This window comes from Hibiscus syriacus, unplaced genomic scaffold (genome assembly GCF_006381635.1).
Source record: "Hibiscus syriacus cultivar Baekdansim isolate YM2019G1 unplaced genomic scaffold, ASM638163v2 tig00111022_pilon, whole genome shotgun sequence".
Taxonomy (NCBI): Eukaryota; Viridiplantae; Streptophyta; class Magnoliopsida; order Malvales; family Malvaceae; genus Hibiscus; species Hibiscus syriacus.
In genome coordinates this window covers 4,793,552-4,813,404 of record NW_024062956.1, presented here as the reverse complement: position 1 = coordinate 4,813,404, position 19,853 = coordinate 4,793,552, and the positions used below count along the sequence as shown (strand labels likewise).

Below are 19,853 nucleotides of genomic sequence, written 5' to 3'. Positions count from 1 at the left end.
TTAAATCCTAATCTATAATATCTATTTCTTATTCTTCATCAATGCACAAAGAGATAAATAAAATTTTATTCAGATTGGATTTTATTTTAATATTTTATTCTTATTTTAAATTCTGTTTTAAGTGAATCTTTTTCTAATTATCTCGAATTCGTTAAAAAAATCACACAACTCTAATGATCTCCACTTTAATACAAATCAACATTGAACAAGTTCTCACCCTCTTTCACAAAACTTCTTGGAAGAAGTGTTCTTTAACAATGAGCATCGACTAGGTTCAATAATACTCAAATTTGATTATAAGAAAAGTGACTAAAACCTTTAAAGACAATAATTATTTCTTTGACCAATCAGATAATTTGTACACAGATTAAAACTATTACCCCTATTGTATGTTATTATTTTCACATCTTTGACACGTCATACGGGACCCGAGAAACCGACCGATTACTCTGTTTTGTTTGCTTTTCGCTTCGACCTAAGATCTCCATTGCTTTTAGCCTTGGGCTTTACCCGCTTAGCTCATTCAAGACCGCCATGGCAGCAACAAAGAAGCTTTCATCTCTTTTCCCTCTCTTCTCCCTCCTCTGCTTCGTCTGCATCTTTCTCCTTCTCTCTATTTCCAGAAGAGCCTCCATTTCCTCTTTTGCAACTCATCCCAATTTCTTCCAATTTAGACCCATCGACACAACCCGATCCGATCCGACTGCAGCCGGCGATTCTTCCTGCGATTACACCGATGGGTCGTGGGTTTACAACCCAGATGCGAGATTCGATAGGTACGACAGTAGCTGCAAGGAAATATTCAAAGGATGGAATTGCATTCTGAACAACAAATCCAACAGCGGAGACATCGTTAAGTGGCGGTGGAAGCCTCGTAATTGCCATCTCCCGCCGTTCGATCCGCTCAAGTTTCTTCACACTTACAGAGACACCAACATTGGTACTCCCCCCTCTCACGAGATTTGAAATTAGAGAAAAAGTAATTTAAGCAATTAGGCCTTAACCGATACTCAACAGTGCAGGGTTTATTGGTGATTCCTTAAACAGAAACATGTTTGTTTCTTTGTTTTGCACTCTGAAACGCGTGACCAATGATGTGAAGAAATGGCGTCCTGCTGGAGCAGATCGTGGATTTACCTTTGTTCACTATAATCTTACCATTGCTTATCATCGAACTAATCTTTTGGCACGCTATGGTAGGTAAGCTGCTTTGGGGGCTCTTTTTATTCATTTTGATAAATTTCCAATTCATTTCGTTTGAAGTTGTTTTCTTTGGCTTGTTTGATGCAGGTGGTCGGCTAATGCAAATGGTGGTGAGTTAGAAGCTCTTGGATATACAGAGGGTTATAGAGTCGATGTCGATATTCCAGAAAGCACATGGGAAAAGGCTCCAAGCTTCCATGATATACTGATCTTTAACACAGGACACTGGTAGTCTTTTTACCCTTTCCATTTAACATGATGTAGATTGTCGATGCATGATGACTCGTTGCGATCTTTTAGTGCCGGTAATATTATGGTAGCATGCCTTTATGTTCTTGTTTGTTCTTCCTAAGTTGTTGGATCATGGTAGATGAAAATAACCAAAAGTGGATTAGATTTGGGTTTGGTTATCGAGTTACATGCACTCATCAGAGCTCTTAGGCTCAAGCTGTGTAGCTTGTGGTTGTGTTATATTGACATGTTGGTTGGTTGTTGAGATCTTTTGGTGGTAATAGTATGGTAGCATACCTTTTATTTTCTTGTTTGTTGTTCCTAAGTTACTTTTAGCATTTCATCCTATTTTCGTGTTGAATGAAATCAACCGAAAATGGATTTTATGAGATGACAAGTTGCCATAGTTGGATGTGGTTTTTGATTTATATGTAATCATCAATGCTTTTTGGATCATGTTGTATGTGGTTGTGTTATATATTTATGTTGTTTCCTGGTCACAATTTCTTTTGTTATTCTAATCCATATTTCTAGTTTGTTATCCAAGATTTCCGGACTTGGATTAACTATTTCGATTGCTCTTTTATAGGTGGTGGGCTCCTTCGAAATTCGACCCAGTCAAGTCACCAATGCTTTTCTTTGAAAAGGGTCTTCCTGTGATCCCTCCCATACCTCCTGATGTTGGCTTGGATAAGGTTTTAAAACACATGGTATGTTACTGCAAATGGCGTTTGCTGCAATTTTGAATAATATACTAATTGGGTGCTTTGCATAACAAAGCTTATTTAGTGGCATTCATGCAACTTTCGTTTAGAGAAGACTTGGCATTGTCAGAGTTATAGCTACTATTTTCCCTTCTGAGTTCTTACTAATCGTCAATCGGCAGATACGGTTTGTGGAGAAAACAATGCGACGAGGTGCCATTAAATTGTTTCGCACGCAATCACCCAGGCATTTTGAAGGAGGCGACTGGGACCAAGGTGGCTCTTGTCGACGGTTACTGCCTTTGTTACCAGAAGAAGTGAGTCTCTTTACTAGTTATGTTGACGCTATATTTGTTAATATAAATGCCGGCTTGCAATGTTCTACCTTTCGATTAAACTTGCATCTTATTTTATGCTGAAATACTTCCATTGTTTTCCGAGGAGAAGAATTGTTCATCTTTTGTCTGTTTCCACTCTGGATCAAGGTTGAAATTGGTTATATCCCCTTTTCAGGTGGAAGAGCTCTTCTCGTTGAAGAATAACGGGACGAACGTAGAAACACGGCTCGTGAATCAGCACCTATACGAGGCCCTCGAGGGGTCTAATATCCACAGCTTAAATATTACCCGTATGAGTGAGTTCAGAGCAGACGCTCACCCTTCCTCAGCCGGAGGAAAGAAACACGATGACTGCATGCATTGGTGCTTGCCTGGAGTTACAGATACATGGAACGACTGTTTGTAGCCCATCTTAACCGTCTTAAAACTCGAAACTGAAATTGTTTTCTTTGTGTTTCACAAACAATTTAGTAGTTTTGATTCATTTATGGTGACGAGTCTAGAATTAACCTTATTGGTTTGTGTTGTATTCAGCTTGTATTACACTTTTTTCAACAAGTATTGTTACAGTAGGATTATACTTGGATACCTATGTCCGATTCGATGTCGGTAAGAGTAACATAGAATATTTATACTCATTTATGTCCAAGAAGTTGGTCATGAAAGTTAAAACAAAACTGACTCAAATCTGTCCTGCCATGTCATTCGAACTGTACAAAACTGATGGTTATCACATCAAGCTCAAGAACTGCTGTAAGTGTTTATATCCAAAAGCACATCTAACCAACTCATCCGATTAGTTGTTTATTACACCAAACAACCTAAAACGACAAGGCCCCACCTGTATTAAACGACAAAGCTCTGAGTTTGCTGCCTCAATTCTTTCCTTAGCTTATAAGAGAATGGCAGACAAGCATCCATGCTTAGATCCACCGCCGCAGCCAGCGCCACAAAAGCTGCTGCATCCTCCGTGCATGTCACATGCTTCACCCCTACCTCCACTTCCGGTTTACTGCATTCACCGCACTTTCCACAGTTGATGACATTACAAATCCACTACCGCTCTGCGGAGAAATGGATAACACTCCAAACCCGAAGTCTGACCCTGATCCGGACCCTGGTCTTGACGAGGAATGTGACCATGACGACCCGAAGTCACAGCTGCTTTGTGAGCTTATCAATGGAGTTTGGATTGGGGTTGCCATGTTGGTTGTCAAAATATCCATGGTGAATTTCCCGCTAAATTTGGTGCTGAGAGTTGAACTGGCGACGGTGGTGGTGGTGGTTGTGGTTGTACCTGTGGCTGTCATGATATTATCGTGGAAGAGGTTGACTCTGTAACTGAGTGCGTCGATGAAACCAGGCTCACGCCAAACTTCAAGTCGACCCCAAGGTTTCCAGGTTCTATATCCCGGACGGAGAATTAGCCATGCACCGGGATTGGACCTACTAACCCTGTCTGAGCCAAGCGATGGGACAAATGGTGTCACCATTGATGCCATTGCAACCGGAGAGCCTGATAGGTCGTGGATTGTAATCGACCATCCTTTTAGTTCTTTAGAGAACTTGTCCCTACCAGATTTCAGACAAGATAGCCAGTTCCTGGACCTGTTTGATTCCGACAAAGATGATCTGAAACCAAACTTACAAGTGAAGACTGCCTGTTTAAAAGAGCCTTGAACCTGGAAAACCTGAGGGCTGCACTCTGGGTCTCCACCAAACTGGAAGACAAATCTCGGGTCAGGTTCAGTCCTGACATTTAAACACAACTGCATACATGATCCATTCTTGCTGCTTCGATTTCGGCCTATAGGAACCGATCCATTATGTAAAACACACGGCCTCGATTCCCAGATGCCATGGAGATCCAAAGGCACTGAAACCTTCCCCAATAACTTCCCAGATGCCAGTCCACAGGCACTGTCGCCATTACCATCAGCATAAACTTCTATAGACAGCTTGAACGATGAACCCCAAAGACAAATCTGAGGCTTGCTTAGACTGAAACACGCCACGACAGGAGCAGTTTCCAGACTTTGTCCTGATTGGATCAAAGGGATTGTAGCAACTTGATGAGGGAAGTTGTCGAATTTGATCTTACAGTAACAAGAAAAATAAGGGTCCTGGACCCTTGACAGTGAGGACCTTGTAGGTACATGAAATTTCAGGGCCAAATTTCCCACCAGGATGCGCACAAAAGGGCAATGATCCATCGAGTGCTTGTGGATGAAGGGTCTGAAGCCAAAAAAAAAAAAAAGAGTTCGCCTACAAAATGGAAGAGACAAGGCGATCTCTATAAGCAAAATGGAAAGTTGGAGAGATGCCAAAACAGGCTGTAACATTAGATGGATTGCTGCAGACAATGTCTCAATCAATTATTAATGATTATTTTCGAGTTATTTAAGTCTTTATTGGTATCAAATTTTGAATTTAAATCCGATCAATCTTTTCTTTAGTAAATTAATCTAAAACTAATCCGATTCACTGATTTACTAGTCTAAATTGAACATGAAGACCAAGCCGACAAAACCCTGAATCTAGAACAGGCCTTCGACTTGACCCCGTCATAGATTATTCTGCAAATCAAAGATTACAAAAATAGATATTGGGCAATGGGGAATGCATGGGAGTTTATTGTACACCAAGACTTGATCATCGAATACAATGCGCACGTATTACGACAACCACCGCAAGATGCTTCTATGCTACTTCTTTGTCGTTTTCCCTTTTCTACCTTTGTCGTTTTGAAACTACTTTCAACTATAGATAATTATTTGACCCGAATCTTATGGTTTCGACTCAGTTTTGTAAGTTTTTTTTTCTCAAAAAATCATAAATGGATCAAATTTTTACCCCAAAAATCAAAATGAATTTTAAGTTAGGTAAAACGGACTCATGACCATCTCTACTTTCAACTCTTTCTACTTTTCAATTCTCCGCCAACTCATAATCTTGATTGAGAATCAAGTCTTAATTAATATAATGAGATGTTAGATTATTTAAATAATATTTTAAAATTTAATATTATAAATGGAGCAAATTACGTTAAAAGAATCATTTCTATAGCAAAACTCTCTGCAATTCTCTGAAATATATTATTAATATCAATTGTAATCTAATTTAAGCTTCGTTATATGTAGACGATATCTAAATTTATTCTAATTTAACTAAGCATGCATCATGATATTTGATTTTAAATCTGATATCTAAGTTTGAATTGAGTCTTATCTAATTTAACTTGATATGTCAACGATTTAAATAAATCCAGTTCACGTTTAATTTGAAATGATTCAAATTAATAAATCGAATTGCTTTAAACTCAATGGTTAAATTAAAGGAGAAAAAACTAACTAATATTAAGTACTTCATTGTATATGATCACATAAAGATGAAATCAATAGTGTTCATACAGTAAATAAAAACTAAACATTAATTTTGTAACGTAGAACAGTAACCACACCTTCAATGATGCCGTAGAGATTATTAATAATCCAAGTCAGGACCATGATCGAAATTAAAACCTTCAATACCAAGACCAAAGTCACCATCTCCGACGGCAAAACCTCCGTTTTGGACAGCAAAGCCATTCCCGAAGCCGCTCGGGTTAGCCACAGTGGTGGTAGTCGCGGCGGTGGCGGCGAAAACATCTCCCATCAGTAAATTACCCCTGTTAGCCACATTATTCCTCAGCTCCTCCATTGCATTAGCATAGGTCTCAAGTTCCTCAATCCCCATATTATTATCAATAGGCTCATCCCACCAAAACTCTCCCTTGTTTCTCTTATCCTCATTCTCCTTTTCTATCTCCTTGGTCCGCCCTTTTTCCACCTCTAGTTTCTCCAACGTCTCTCGACACTCCTCGTTAAACTCCTCGAAACACGAGGCAATGTCAGCGTCTTCCAGAGGGTTTCCATTAAGATAACGATCCAGTATCACGTCGACGTTCGGGTGGCCAAAGCAAAACGGTTTTCCTTTGGGAGAGAACACGATGATCCCGATGTTCGCGCCGCATAACACGCAAAGCTCGCTGGCTTTCTTGAATAACCCGTTGCGGCGTTTCGAGAAAGTTACCTGACGGCTGCTTTCGTTCTCGAGTTTCTTTATCTGAATCTTCTGGCGGCCCCTAGTTGCCCTGGTGGTGGTGTTGCTACTTATGGTTTGCTTGGGAGTTGCCATTGTTATACCTAATGAGCTCTGAGAAAATTTGGTATTCTTTGAAGCTTTCTTACACTCTAAGGGGAAAGAAAATTCAAGAGATTATAGTAATATATACATGGTAAGTTCGAATGTGTACACTTTAGTTCAATTCATAAATTTTCAACTTTACATTTATTAGTATCTTTATAATTATTATATCAATGATTCTCCAATATTATATATGAATATTTGATATGATTTTTATTTTAATTCAATCTTACACACTTATATAATAATATAATAAATTTTATATTTCATGTTCTCGTTTTTTTTAAAAATATTTTTTATATTTATTTATGTTCAAAATTTACGAGTGTTTATTTTAATAATGTCATCTCAAAAATTAACATTAAATTTTTCCCGTAAGTTGATTTAATTAATTGCCTATTAGAAAATCCCAGAGATTTCTGCTGTGAAAAAGGGTTATTTAATTGCCTTTAAGGTAGACCGTAGATATTGGTTATTTAAAATCAATTCTTAATTAAGTTTGGGTTGGAGAGCAATGTTGTTCTTGTAATTCTGCACAGTTTAATAAAAATAATTTTATTTGAATCGTTAAATCGATAGACGAAAGATGCTTGTTGTTAAATTGAAAATATTGACAACCAAAATAATAAGATTAGAGAATTTGAAGGACCATATTGAAGATATTAGCAAAATTAGAGGATAAAACAACACCAGATATCTCAAAAATACAATACGTTAATAATAGTTGGGAGTTATGATCAACCACAAAGATGAAAGATCCCTCAATAAGAGTTACTTTATTTGTTTATATCATGTTCGTCTTATATTTAAACTTTGGAGAAACTATTGATTTAGTCACCACCGATTACTCAGTTTTTATTTTAGCCACCTAACTATTTTTCTAAAAAAATCATACTTAACGTTATATATGTTTTTGTGACTCAACATTCAAAAATTAACGATGATATTGACATGTCATCATAAGATAATATCACAAAAATAATTAAAAAATATTATGTCAGTTTCACCTTTATTTTTTTAACAAAAAGATTACTAAAATATAACCAAAACATAATATTTTGAATAATTTTTTTAAAAAAAATTGAAATTGAGTGATTAAAATAAAAATTAAATAATAAGTGCTCTTAATGTTTACATGGTTACATTTAGGGGTGCTTATTGAGCAAGTCGATGCGAGTTGAGTAGTACTCGACTCGTACTCGTTAAAAAATTTTGTTACTCGATTTGACTCACTACTCATTAAAAAATATTACTCAATTCGTTGCTCGTTAAGCTCACAAATTTTTTTGGATAGGATAATTAAGGTTTAATTTTCGGGTGTAGAAAATTAATAATTAATTATTTTTCATTTTTTATTGTTTATTGTTTATCAGAAAATTAATACATTAATAATTAGTAGTAATTATTAATTAATAATTTAACATATTTTTATTAATTATTATATATATAAACATAAAGGAAGCACGAACAAAAGCGAAACGACAGCGTTTCTCTTATGTCTCACAAATTTTCAAATAATTACTATTATCTAATTGGTTTTCTCTATTATAAACTTCGTTTTCCAATCCTTCTTCTCATCCTCCTTCTCTTACACTCTTCAAATCGATAGTAAAATTATAGCTGGGAACGAATCGATTCATTTCCTTTTGAGCAAGAAAGATAATATTTATCATTAAAATCGGTAAGTTTGGAATTGTGTTGATTGATCGATCTGTCGATGGAGGATTGTGGGAGCAGCGACGAGGATTACTACTATTCGTCCGATCGAGACTCCCTCGACGGTCTCGAGAATGAGGACCCCGATTTGCAGTGGGCCCCTTCAAAGGGTCCCACTACCAAGGTCAATTTATTCCCGAATTCCATGTCTTGTTCCAATTTGTCATTGATATGTAGATTCTTGGTTCTGGGTTTTTTTTTCCAGTTTAAGATTGGGTTTTGTTTAATTTGGAAAAATATGGTTTTGGGTTTTCTCGAGAATGAGGATAGAGTAATTTGAAGTGGGTGATTTTTTTTTTTGCATGTTCATTAGGGAATTCTTTTAGTTTCACAAGCAGAGGAACTGCTGATCGTTGAATTTGATCAGTTTTTTTCTCTCTATTGCATGTGTTTCGTGTTTTTGTTATACTATATTGCACTGTGTATATTGAACTCTTCCCCTTCAAGAAACCCGGGGGGGGGGGTAGATTAAGCTTTAATCTTGATTGGAAAACCTTAAAGGACTGACTACATAGTGTCTATGAATCTTATATTCATCTTCTTTTCCGTTCCTATTTGTACTGAATTCTTAGAATGGGCGTACTTGTGTTGTAACCCATTATGGTACTTACGCAGGTTATTACAAAAGAATCACTTTTAGCTGCCCAGGTAAAAAAAAAATCTTTTTCTCCTTTTTTGGTTTCCTGTGCATATGTGTTCTAGTTTTTAGAATTGAATTGATTGCTTTGTTTTGTCTTGGCAGAGGGAAGATTTGCGGAGAGTAATGGAGATGCTATCGCTTAGGGAGCACCATGCTCGGACTTTACTGATTCATTACCGATGGGATGTTGAGAAATTGCTCGCCGTACTTGTGGAGAAGGGGAAACGGACTTGTTTTCTGAAGCTGGTGTTTCTGTTGTTGAGAGTGAGGATACAGAAACACCTATGACCTCTTCATCTGCAGCAATGTGTGACATATGCATAGAGGAGTTGCCTGGTGATAAGATGACGAAAATGGGCTGTGGCCATGCCTTTTGCAATGACTGTAAGCATCCTCCTTAATCTGCAACTTGTTCTTAAAGCATGCATATGCGCCATATAAGACCAGCATGTAAAAATGCGAGGACTCTTGAAATCGACCCTTAAAAATGAGCAATCAACTCAAATTTGGTTATGTGTGCAAAAAGTAATTGAAGTTGTAACAGCTCGCACATTTTAGTCTATTGAGTTGATTTTTTCCCTCCTTTTCCTAGGTTGGACAGAACATTTTGTTGTGAAGATAAATGAGGGTCAAAGTAAGCGCATTAGGTGCATGGCACACAAGTGCAATGCTATTTGTGATGAGGCTGTTGTTAGGAATCTAGTTGGTAAAAGGCATCCTGATCTAGCGGATAAATTCGATCGTTTTCTTCTTGAGTCATACATCGAAGACAATAGGATGGTTAAATGGTGCCCTAGTACTCCTCATTGTGGAAATGCTATTCGCGTTGAGGATGATGAATTTTGTGAGGTAGAATGTTCTTGTGGTGTACAGTTTTGTTTTAGTTGCTTATCAGAAGCACACTCGCCATGTTCATGTATGATGTGGGAGCATTGGATGAAGAAGTGCCGAGATGAATCAGAAACAGTCAACTGGATCACTGTTCATACAAAGCCTTGCCCGAAGTGTCACAAACCTGTGGAGAAGAATGGTGGATGTAATCTTGTGAGCTGTATCTGTGGACAAGCATTTTGGTAAGGATTTCTTTTTTTTTTTTTTTGTTGACTACTGTTTGCAAATTTCTTAAAACTGTCTAATCTGATTGTGATGACAATTAGTTATCTATGTTTAAGTGTTTGGTTTTGGCATAAATGTTAATTCTAATCAAAGCTTTTGAACTTACACCAGCATTAGTGACTTGTTTTACTCCTCATTCCTGTTTAATTTATTTATAATTATATTATTTGGTTTTTTTACATGATTTTTGCACTGCTGAATATGAATTATTTTATCACATTTCTCTCTTTTCCAACTAATGCAGTTGGCTGTGTGGTGGTGCTACTGGACGGGACCATACTTGGTCAAGAATTGCTGGTCACAGCTGCGGTCGCTACATAGAAGACTGTGAGAAAAAGACTGAACGAGCAAAGCGAGATCTCTATCGTTATATGCACTATCATAACCGTTATAAAGCTCATACAGATTCGTTTAAGCTTGAGAGTAAACTCAAGGAGACTATACTGGAGAAGGTATCAATTTCAGAAGAGAGGGAATCAAGACTTAGAGATTTCAGCTGGGTAAATAATGGACTTCTTAGACTTTTCAGATCAAGGCGGGTTCTTTCATATTCATACCCGTTTGCATTTTACATGTTTGGAGAAGAATTATTCAAGGATGAGATGACAAATGAGGAAAGGGAAATAAAACAGCATCTGTTTGAGGATCAGCAGCAGCAGCTTGAAGCAAATGTTGAGAAACTGTCCAAGTTTTTGGAAGAGCCTTTTGATCAATATACTGATGATAAAGTAATGGAGATACGAATGCATGTAATCAATCTTTCTGTGATCATTGATAACCTTTGTAAGAAATGTAAGTATAGTTATTACATATCAAATACTAATTGATGTTTATGAGAGTTTTGAGTTCTCGTGCTGAGGCTATTCTTTGCAGGTATGAATGCATTGAGAATGATTTATTGGGTTCTCTCCAACGAAATACCCATAATATAGCTCCATACAAATCCAAAGGCATCGAGAAAGCATCAGAGCTTGCTGTCTGTCGGAATAGTAAAGCCGGTACTACAACTGGCAATTGCCTTCCCTTCGATTGTGGCACTAGTGGTATGTGCACTTATCTTTTGGGAGATCAACACACACACTTAGTTTGAAGATTATTAAAACATATATATTTTTAAAAATTTACTGACATGTAGGCAAGCGCGACCGATCTTTCAGCTTTGAGAGTTCAGATGACAGTGGTTGCCCATCACCGAAAAAACCTAAAAAGGAGAGTTATGGAGGTGGTTTCTTTGATCTGAACTTGCCAGCAGAAGTTATCGACAGGAATTGATCTCTCTAATAGTCTTTTTCTGGATAAGTACATATGTACAGAGCTAATTAGAGACCTTCACTTTATCTGATGGGATTTGATGATTTAATGGATTGAGCATAGAACCCCGCTCAAATGATTCACTTTCCCTGCTTAGCATGTTTTTTGTCCCCCTTTTTCTGCTTCTTTTCTATTTTAGAGAGATTTTGGAAGATCAATTCTTGATTTCATAGGTTCTCTTTATCTTTCAAAGGTTGTGTGAACTGAAAATCAATTTAATGTACAGAAACCTTAGGCTTTTGAATTTGAGTAATTTCTCAAACCTGAGATCTGAGTTGTCCCAAGTTTCCTCCTTTTAAGATATTTTTCATTGCTTATCTTTGCTACAATAAACATCTGTTGGTAACCATGGAGTTTGCTTGGATCTTTATTTAAAATCTATTTCTGGCAATGCTAACCTGTGGAGCATGAGTCGAGTCATGACATGCCGAGAGGATGAACTCCAGAATTGTTCTCTTTAGGCATCTACAGGTCCTGCAAGGTTTTTTGTTACACACAGGGTCCGCAAGTTTGACAGATCAAAGCATATATTCATTATGTTTTTCATTTTGCTCAAGATGTCTATCTCTTTCCCGCCGGCAATGATGTCGGATTATGACACTGATAAGCTTGGTCCTCCATTTGATGTTTTAGGCATCGGTCAAAACTCGAGCCTTCTGAAACCTTGAAAAGTCTGAAGCAGGCAACTCATTTTAGTTATCGCCGTATAGTTTAATGCTAAAATTGTATGATTAAATTAGTTGAAGTGATCAATCAATCATAGAGTCTTGGCAAACATATCAAAAGGAAAGGCAATAAACTTTTTCAAGAAAGGAGAAAAGCAAGTCTTTTATGGACTGGATTCTAATGTTTTCCCTTTGTAAAAGGGATTAGACAAAGTAATGCCCACAAAAGCAGTCATTTCATGTCAAAACATTGATCTTATACATTTATTCTTTGACCTTCAACTTTCAGCCCTTTTGAGGTCTGTTTTCTTTTCCCTCGAGTGCTTTCTCCCTTTTGGTTATTTTAAAGGGACGACAACAGATCATCCTATGCGACTCAAACTCGACAATGAATATTAGATACATGTCCGACATGGATATAAAGATATTCTCTTATACTTCATATTCAAATATAGACAAGTGTCAAATGCATAATAAAAAGTTGAAACAACATACCTTAGCAATCTCTTCACCAGCCATACATGTTATATTGGGATTGAGCAGACATGAATGGAAAAGTAGATTTAATATAAAAGTTAGCTAAGTCAAGTAATGATGGTTTGCATGCATTCATGCTCTTATTATTATTACTTCTTCTGTAGCATATCTCTGTCGTGAAGCGGCTTAAAAGCCATATATTCTGCATGCACAAAGCTTTTTGTAGTGGAGCCAAATCAAAGTGGATCCCTTGGCTTGAACGGTGTAGAAATGGCATAGGAACAAAATGAAATGTAAAAGTAGAAACTACATGATTGAAAACCCACAAAGGCACAACAAGGACTGATTTTACTTCTTTTAATGCAAAGGTGGTTTAGCTTTCTAAGACAAGGGACTAGTCAAAGAAATGGACACCCTTTGTAAACAGCTAATTGAGACATAGCTCTTCTACCTATGCAACTAGTGCTATCAATTCAATTTCAAGGCTAACTTGCGCGAGTAGTCTCATTCCATTGGATTGTTTATTGTGAACCTTATAATATATATGCAGATTTCATACTGTATTATGTTGCAATTAATGCAGAGTTTGGATGTTTCCTTCTAGCTCTGGCCATCTTTCTTGATGGGTTTAGAAAATTTTGTCAACATTTAATGATGTTTCAGTGAACTTTATATTCTCCACTAGGGGGCACCATTGATATTACCATGGCTGCAGCGGATTGGCGGGGTTCCGATTCGAATTTGCCCTTTCGATTCATGGAAGCAACACACAAGCGCTCCAGCAGGTAGCTCTCTGGTTTCTTAGAAGTTATGTGATTGAGCTAGTTGACTCTATTATCAGCTGGTAATGGTTGGTATATTATTTTTGTTTTGATAGTTATCCATCTCATAACACAATAAAGAGCCATGTTGAAGCAAAGGAGAATACCAATCTCGAAGTTCGGAACTCTTTAAAGCAAGAGGTAAATTTTGCCATATCTGCAAAGCTTATACAGGTTTGGGATATATATACAAAGCTAAGCTACAATAGTAACATCTTTTCGAGCAGCATCTACGCCTTCGGGATCGATTGCAGGACCAATTTGCGGCTCGGCATGCATTAGACAAGGCATTAAGTCATAGACCTTTTACCGACTTTTATGTTCCATGTTTTTGCAGAATAATTACATTATAAATAACTTGTTGCATCAGTTAATGAGTTCATTCATGTAAATTCCAGGGTGCTAAGGATATTTTAAAGGACATTGCAGTTTTAGAATTGGAAATTGCCTACTTGGAGAAGTATCTGCTCTCGTTGTACCGTAAAACTTTCAATCGACGATTCTTGTGTTTGAATACCATAGAGGAGAATCCGAAACCAAATTCAGTGGCGCAAAAAGAAACGTTTCCTGAGGTTCTGGAAGGTGATATTATGTCAGAGAAAGAAAATCCACCAAAGAAATTCATTGATGTTTGGGGAACTAAGAGAGTGTTAGATTCTAGCATTTTTCGGAGCCATTCTACGCTCTCTCGGGGATCGGCATATTCGGTTACTTCTCCAAAAAAGAATGCTGATAACTCTGTAGATTTATACCATTCTCTTCCTTTGTCCATGTTGGAGGTAATCCGTGTCCATGTCAATTCAGTTGTATATTCCTTCTGGTTTCTGATTTTCCTTGCTTTCATTCGATTTTCCAGAAGGCTCAGATGAATACCTCGAATGGACTAACCTTGGCAGACCATTTCGTTTCCGATCGTATTCCCAAAACTCCGAACCAGCTTTCCGAGGAGATGATCAAGGCCATTTCAACCATATATTGTGAACTTGCAGACCCACCTTTGAATAACCATAACTTTTCTTCTCCTATGTCTTATTTATCATCAGTTGATGATATGTGGAGCACCCCACGGTGTGGGAAATTTTCATCCTTGAACTTCCACATCGATAGCCCTTTTAACATTGCGAAGTCGAAGGAATCCAGCGGACCGACCTTCGAAATGGTTAAGGTTCAAGGGATTTGCAGGGACAGCAAAAGGTTACAAGATATTGAACATAAGCTGCAATATTACAGGTCACTTGTTTATCAGCTGGAAGAAGTTGATGTTAGAAGGATGGAACATGAGGAAAAGCTAGCTTTCTGGATCAATGTACACAATTCTCTGGTGATGCATGTAATGTTCCACATATCAATCTTCATTTTATTTAATTTCCGAGTAAGACCCTAAAAAAATACCGACTTTACTTTGTTCATACAGGCATATTTGGTCTATGGTATTCCGAAAAACAATCTGAAGAGATTGTCTTTGTTACTCAAGGTGAGCTTTTCTGATTACTTCAACAAAGGATTATGCAATACATGCTTGCATTTGACAATCCTATGGATGATGATGATGATAATGATAAAGCAGGCTGCATATAATGTTGGTGGCCATACCATAAGCATAGACACCTTACAGTGTTCAATACTTGGGTGCCGGTCACCTCGTCCTGGACAGGTAAAATCCAGTTGTTGGCAAATTTTCGAGCAGAAGTATAATAATCAACACGAGATCAACATAAAACTTTCATCTGCTTGCAGTGGCTACGGTTTCTTTTTCCTTCGAAGACGAAATTTAGGGTCGGTGATCGTCGAAGAGACCATGCAATCGAGTCCCGAGAACCTCTCCTGCATTTTGCACTTAGTTCGGGAAGCCATTCGGACCCCGTGGTACACTTTTTGGAATAACTTATTGGGGACTAAATAAATTCTCGATATTCTTTTGTCAAGACTTATTGATTTATTTTGATCTAGGTCCGAATATACACACCGAAAGAAGTGTTCCATGAACTTGAAGTAGCAAAACAAGAGTACATCCAAGCAAATTATAGTGTCAACAAGGAGCAAAACATAATGTTACCAAAGATTATGGAGTATTTTGCAAAAGATTCAGATGTTTGTTCAGCTGGTTTACTGCAAATGGTCGAGCAATGTATGCCTGGTGCACTGAAGAACATTCAGCAATCATGCAATAGGAAAAATGGGAAAATTATCGAATGGGTCCCTCACAATTTTGCATTCCAATATCTATTTCCAAAAGAACTAGCTTAGTGATATAGGGTATATCTAGCCCTGTGAAATTCATTACATCCTACATTGTTATAGTCTATGAATGATGGCGCTAAAATGAGGTTGATTTTGAGTCGTTATCAAACTCGGAATTTAGTTCTTATACTTTAATTTGACATAATTTGATCTCAAAACCGTTAATTATCATGATTAAAATATTGACATGAATTTTTTATTAAAAAATTGTTCCAACTCATCATGTTGACATAAATTAATTAGTGCTGAAAATGAGTTTTTTTATGACAAATTTAGGGGAAATGATTAAAAAAAAGGAAATTTTGGATCTAAGAAAATTATTTAGGGATTTGGGGTGAATTATGGTAGCTTTCAAATTTATTTGCTCCATTATAAAAGAACTAAAGTCGACGATAACTACCAATGATATTGAGAGTAAGTGGCACTTGTTGACAACTTTGAAGATATGTGAGTCCGCTGTTCAACTCCGTAAAGCCGGCAGAGTAACGGTGAGAGAGACGACTTCGAAGAAACTAGGGGGCACCCACTTCAAATACGGTGTAGCCGATGAACATTTCGAGGTGACGAAATTCGCTCTGTTGGAGAGCATAAAGGAAGCAGTTCCGGAAATGTTGTCGGCGGAGATGAAGAATGCATGGGGTACGCTTATGATTGTTTGGTAGCGGCCATCAAAACTGAGATCGTGGCCTGCTCTCAAGCTTAAAGTGGTTCTTAGTTTAGGTTCGATTAAGTTTCGAGTTAACAATTCATAGATGATTGGAGAAGATTTATGTACACAATTCAAATGAGAAATGACCCACTAGATTTTGAGTCAACATGATGGAAGGAAAATGATCACAAGATGAGTTAAAAAGATAGTAGACATGCTCAAGGGTCGGATTTTCCGAGAGAACTTAAACAAAACTTCGATCATTATATAAACGGATCTAAAGAAACTTAGAATAACCAATTATCAAAATCTAAATACTAACAAGATAACCAGATAAATGTATATTCAAGTAGATATGACAAGTTTCATTTCTTAAATACAAGACTAACAGGCAAGAACACAAAAAACCTATTGTGATTGCACTTCGGCCTCGTACTAAAGCAAGAATGAACACGGAACTTGCATACTCCTTTATGTTCTAATCAAATTCTCTCCTTGTAAACCCACTGCACCATATAAGGAGGAAAAATCAGCAACAAACTATACAAAACAACCTCTCGAATGCAGTAGATGAGGGACACAAGCTAAGGGCTTTAACAATAATTCATCGTCTAAAAGATAAGTCAAGTGTGGCTACTATATCATTCACATAATTACCATATGAAGCAAAATCTGTTTTGCCAACCACTAAATTCAAATCGAAGGCATTGATTTTTGGTGCACTCAACTGATAATATTATGCAACAATCAGAGTAGAGGTGAAATAACAGGACTCTATTGAATGGCACCATAGAAGTTGTCATCAATGCAGGCTTGTAATCATTAGCAACCAACACAAAGAAACTAATTTCAATAACGATATCATTAGGGACAAAAGAAATGAAAATGGGGATTTGTTTACAGCTATGCAGGTTTACCAAATAACCAGTTGTCATGCTATTTGGCAAGGGAAAGGCACTAAGGCACACGCATGTAAATGGATAGTGATACAAAGAACGGCTTTCGCTATTATAACACACTCGACTTGTAACGAGACTGTAATAGCAACTTTTAAGGAAATCAAACAGATTGGTGTACCCCGACGACGATCGTGATAAAATTAAATCATTCCAAGCCAATGAATATACTCCAAAATATTAAACAAAAATGACAATCAGGGAATTGAAAGTGTCTTTTGAAGGCAATCATACTCCACCTATAGGACAAGGCATCCTGGTCGAGCTTACTATGCAGTGACCAACCCACATACAGGTTGGGAATAGCAATTTAGGTCCCTCTTAGTTTAAATGTTAGTCAAATTAGGTCCTGACCCCTGTTTAGGTTCAAATACTTAATAGGTCCTTGATCTATTGAAGTGAAGCAATTTGGCCCCTCCCAATGTTCTTCCAATGGACAAATAAAATGTCATAAAAATAGCCATATCCAAAACGTCTCCTTCCACTTTCCATCACCCAGATTATCTCCTAAACGTGTCTTAAGCATACAAACCCTATCTTGGGCAAACGCAAGAATTGATATTTAACCCAGATAGTAACAATTCGTAGCAGTAAAAACCCAGATAGAAAACAATACTCAGTCCCCAAAATTGGGCTGAGTCGAAGTCTTTAAATTACCTGACTCTAGAACTCGAGCTTTAGCTCATCTTTTTCATCAGAGAGGTAATGAAGAATGTAAGGGGTGACACGAACCACGGCTACCCAGACCCCAAACATAGCCACGTGTGCCTTCAGCTGCTTCAAGGCCGCCGCCTTGTCGGGTTTGCGCATAAACATTCCTGGGAACATCGCTGCTTCTGTTTGAGTTGTGCTGTGCTTTTTTATTAGAGTCTGGGTCGATGGAGGCAGAAGCTTAAACCCTAGCCGCGATGGGGGTTTAGCTACTATATAGAGGAAGCATATGGCCTTTGACTATTTTGCCCTTCAAGTTTTCTGCTATTTTATATCCACGTGTATATTCGGATTAATTCAGCTCCAAAGTGAAAGATTAAAGATAATTAATTATAACTCAACTAACAAGATTTATTCAATTAATAATCAACTTGATATTGTTTAAAAATGTGCATGTATAAAATTTTCGTTGAAAAATTCACTCACTAAAATTAAATACGAGAAAATAATAGACTGCCGGAGGTCTTCCATGGAAATTGCTCTCAACCTGGCGTTGGGGGCAACCTACTACCTTACCTCTCCTCATCTCATTATATATGGGAATAGGGTCAACTAATGTATATTTTATATGATTTTGATTATTGTAATAACAAATTTAATCTTTAATAATTATATATTACATTAATTTGATTTTTAAAAAATCAGATAAATTTAACCATGAACATGTGTAGAACATAAAAAAATCATATAGTATACAAATATTAAAGATTAAATTTATTATTCAAATCAGATAAATTCGATTTTAGATTTTATCGAGTTTGAATTTTTTTTATATTCAAATTCTGTTAGGCTGAATTTTTTTTCAAAATCAATTTTATTTTTCAAATTCAAACTTTTCTAAATTTAATTTTTTAAAGATTTATATAGTTAGAGATTTAAATTAATAATGATAGAGTCGAACATGTTTGATCAATTTTACTATTTAATATAACCATCGAGCAACACTAAACCCTAAATCTAAATTATTCAAAAAATCATTCTCTTTCTACTCGAAGCTTCTGTAGGTTTGAAGAAGAATCAATTTTGGTCTCGAATCATCATTCTTTTTTCAATTAAAAAACGACCATCAAGTTCTAATTATGTATATTATCCTTGATGTTGTCTTCTTTCTTATTAAAGATTCTAATTGCTTATGCAAGTCTTTGAATCCAAAAGTGATCTTCCAAATATAATATATGTAAATGGAGAGGTATGAGGTGAGTGCCCCGTGTTATGATGTATAATTTTTTTCAACTATCCATATTTAATTTATTAATTTAAATTAAATATTATAAAGTGATTCTCTTAATTTCGTTTGTTCAATTTATTAATATTAAAATTTAGAGAAAATCGCCTCAGTGACCAAAAAAAAGTTATAATATACGATTTTAACCAACTTTTTTTGGATTTGCCAAAATGACCAACAAATTCGCAACGCGAAATAAAAATCGCAACGCGATCCCCAGAATCGCAAATCAGTTTCCAAAATCGCAACGCGATTCTTGAAAATCGCGATGCGATAGTACAAATTCGCATTGCGATTTTCCATAATCGCAACGCGAATATGAAAATCGCAACGCGAACACGTAAATCGCAACGCGTATCCGTAAATCGCAACGTGTATCCGTAAATCGCAACGCGTATGGGTAAATCGCAATGCGTATCCGTATATCGCAACGCGTATCCGTAAATCGCAACGCGTATCCGTAAACCGCAACGTGTATCCGTAAATCGCAACGCGTATCCGTAAATCGCAATGCGTATCCGTAAATCGCAACGCGTATCCGTAAATCGCAACGATAATCCGTAAATCGCAACGCGTATCCGTAAATCGCAACGATAATCCGTAAATCGCAACGAGAATCTGTAAATCGCAACGATAATCCGTAAATCGCAACGAGAATCTGTAA

The 19,853-nt window shown here is 36.9% G+C and overlaps 4 protein-coding genes and 2 pseudogenes across 4 annotated transcripts; 3 read left to right on the top strand and 3 right to left on the bottom strand.

Annotated features, from left to right (window-relative positions):
- The first annotated feature begins 451 nt into the window (after positions 1-451).
- LOC120150290 (protein trichome birefringence-like 13) lies at positions 452-2,959 on the top strand. The gene is made up of 6 exons (XM_039162982.1): positions 452-940; positions 1,023-1,200; positions 1,291-1,431; positions 2,024-2,144; positions 2,321-2,455; positions 2,652-2,959. The coding sequence occupies exons 1-6, from the start codon at positions 535-537 to the stop codon at positions 2,880-2,882; spliced, it is 1,212 nt and encodes a 403-aa protein (XP_039018913.1). The 5' UTR covers positions 452-534; the 3' UTR covers positions 2,883-2,959.
- Positions 2,960-3,239: 280 nt separating this feature from the next.
- On the bottom strand, positions 3,240-4,767 carry LOC120150321 (annotated as a pseudogene).
- A 1,192-nt stretch (positions 4,768-5,959) lies between these two features.
- Positions 5,960-6,659, bottom strand: LOC120150633 (agamous-like MADS-box protein AGL62). Its single transcript, XM_039163273.1, has one exon. The coding sequence runs from the start codon at positions 6,650-6,652 to the stop codon at positions 5,960-5,962; it is 693 nt and encodes a 230-aa protein (XP_039019204.1). The 5' UTR covers positions 6,653-6,659.
- Positions 6,660-8,193: 1,534 nt separating this feature from the next.
- Positions 8,194-11,689, top strand: LOC120150500 (annotated as a pseudogene).
- A 2,061-nt stretch (positions 11,690-13,750) lies between these two features.
- On the top strand, positions 13,751-15,689 carry LOC120150262. Its single transcript, XM_039162955.1, has 6 exons — positions 13,751-14,186; positions 14,264-14,737; positions 14,822-14,881; positions 14,975-15,061; positions 15,145-15,273; positions 15,358-15,689. Exons 1-6 carry the CDS (start codon positions 13,998-14,000, stop codon positions 15,652-15,654), a joined length of 1,236 nt encoding a protein of 411 aa, XP_039018886.1. The 5' UTR covers positions 13,751-13,997; the 3' UTR covers positions 15,655-15,689.
- Positions 15,690-16,620: 931 nt separating this feature from the next.
- LOC120150263 (mitochondrial import receptor subunit TOM6 homolog) lies at positions 16,621-18,162 on the bottom strand. The gene is made up of 2 exons (XM_039162956.1): positions 17,911-18,162; positions 16,621-16,803 (listed from the first exon to the last, which is right to left on the bottom strand). The coding sequence occupies exon 1, from the start codon at positions 18,079-18,081 to the stop codon at positions 17,917-17,919; it is 165 nt and encodes a 54-aa protein (XP_039018887.1). The 5' UTR covers positions 18,082-18,162; the 3' UTR covers positions 16,621-16,803; positions 17,911-17,916.
- Positions 18,163-19,853: the final 1,691 nt, after the last annotated feature.

Excerpts from the sequence above, each read along its gene's own strand:
- LOC120150633 (XM_039163273.1), bottom strand. The coding sequence starts at position 6,652 with ATGGCAACTCCCAAGCAAACCATAAGTAGCAACACCACCACCAGGGCA.
- LOC120150263 (XM_039162956.1), bottom strand. The coding sequence starts at position 18,081 with ATGTTCCCAGGAATGTTTATGCGCAAACCCGACAAGGCGGCGGCCTTG.
- LOC120150290 (XM_039162982.1), top strand. The coding sequence starts at position 535 with ATGGCAGCAACAAAGAAGCTTTCATCTCTTTTCCCTCTCTTCTCCCTC. Across the intron at positions 941-1,022 it reads TTACAGAGACACCAACATTG|GGTTTATTGGTGATTCCTTA; the intron begins GTACTCCCCCCT and ends TCAACAGTGCAG. Across the intron at positions 1,201-1,290 it reads CTTTTGGCACGCTATGGTAG|GTGGTCGGCTAATGCAAATG; the intron begins GTAAGCTGCTTT and ends TGTTTGATGCAG.
- LOC120150262 (XM_039162955.1), top strand. The coding sequence starts at position 13,998 with ATGTCAGAGAAAGAAAATCCACCAAAGAAATTCATTGATGTTTGGGGA. Across the intron at positions 14,187-14,263 it reads TTCCTTTGTCCATGTTGGAG|AAGGCTCAGATGAATACCTC; the intron begins GTAATCCGTGTC and ends TCGATTTTCCAG. Across the intron at positions 14,738-14,821 it reads ACAATTCTCTGGTGATGCAT|GCATATTTGGTCTATGGTAT; the intron begins GTAATGTTCCAC and ends TTGTTCATACAG.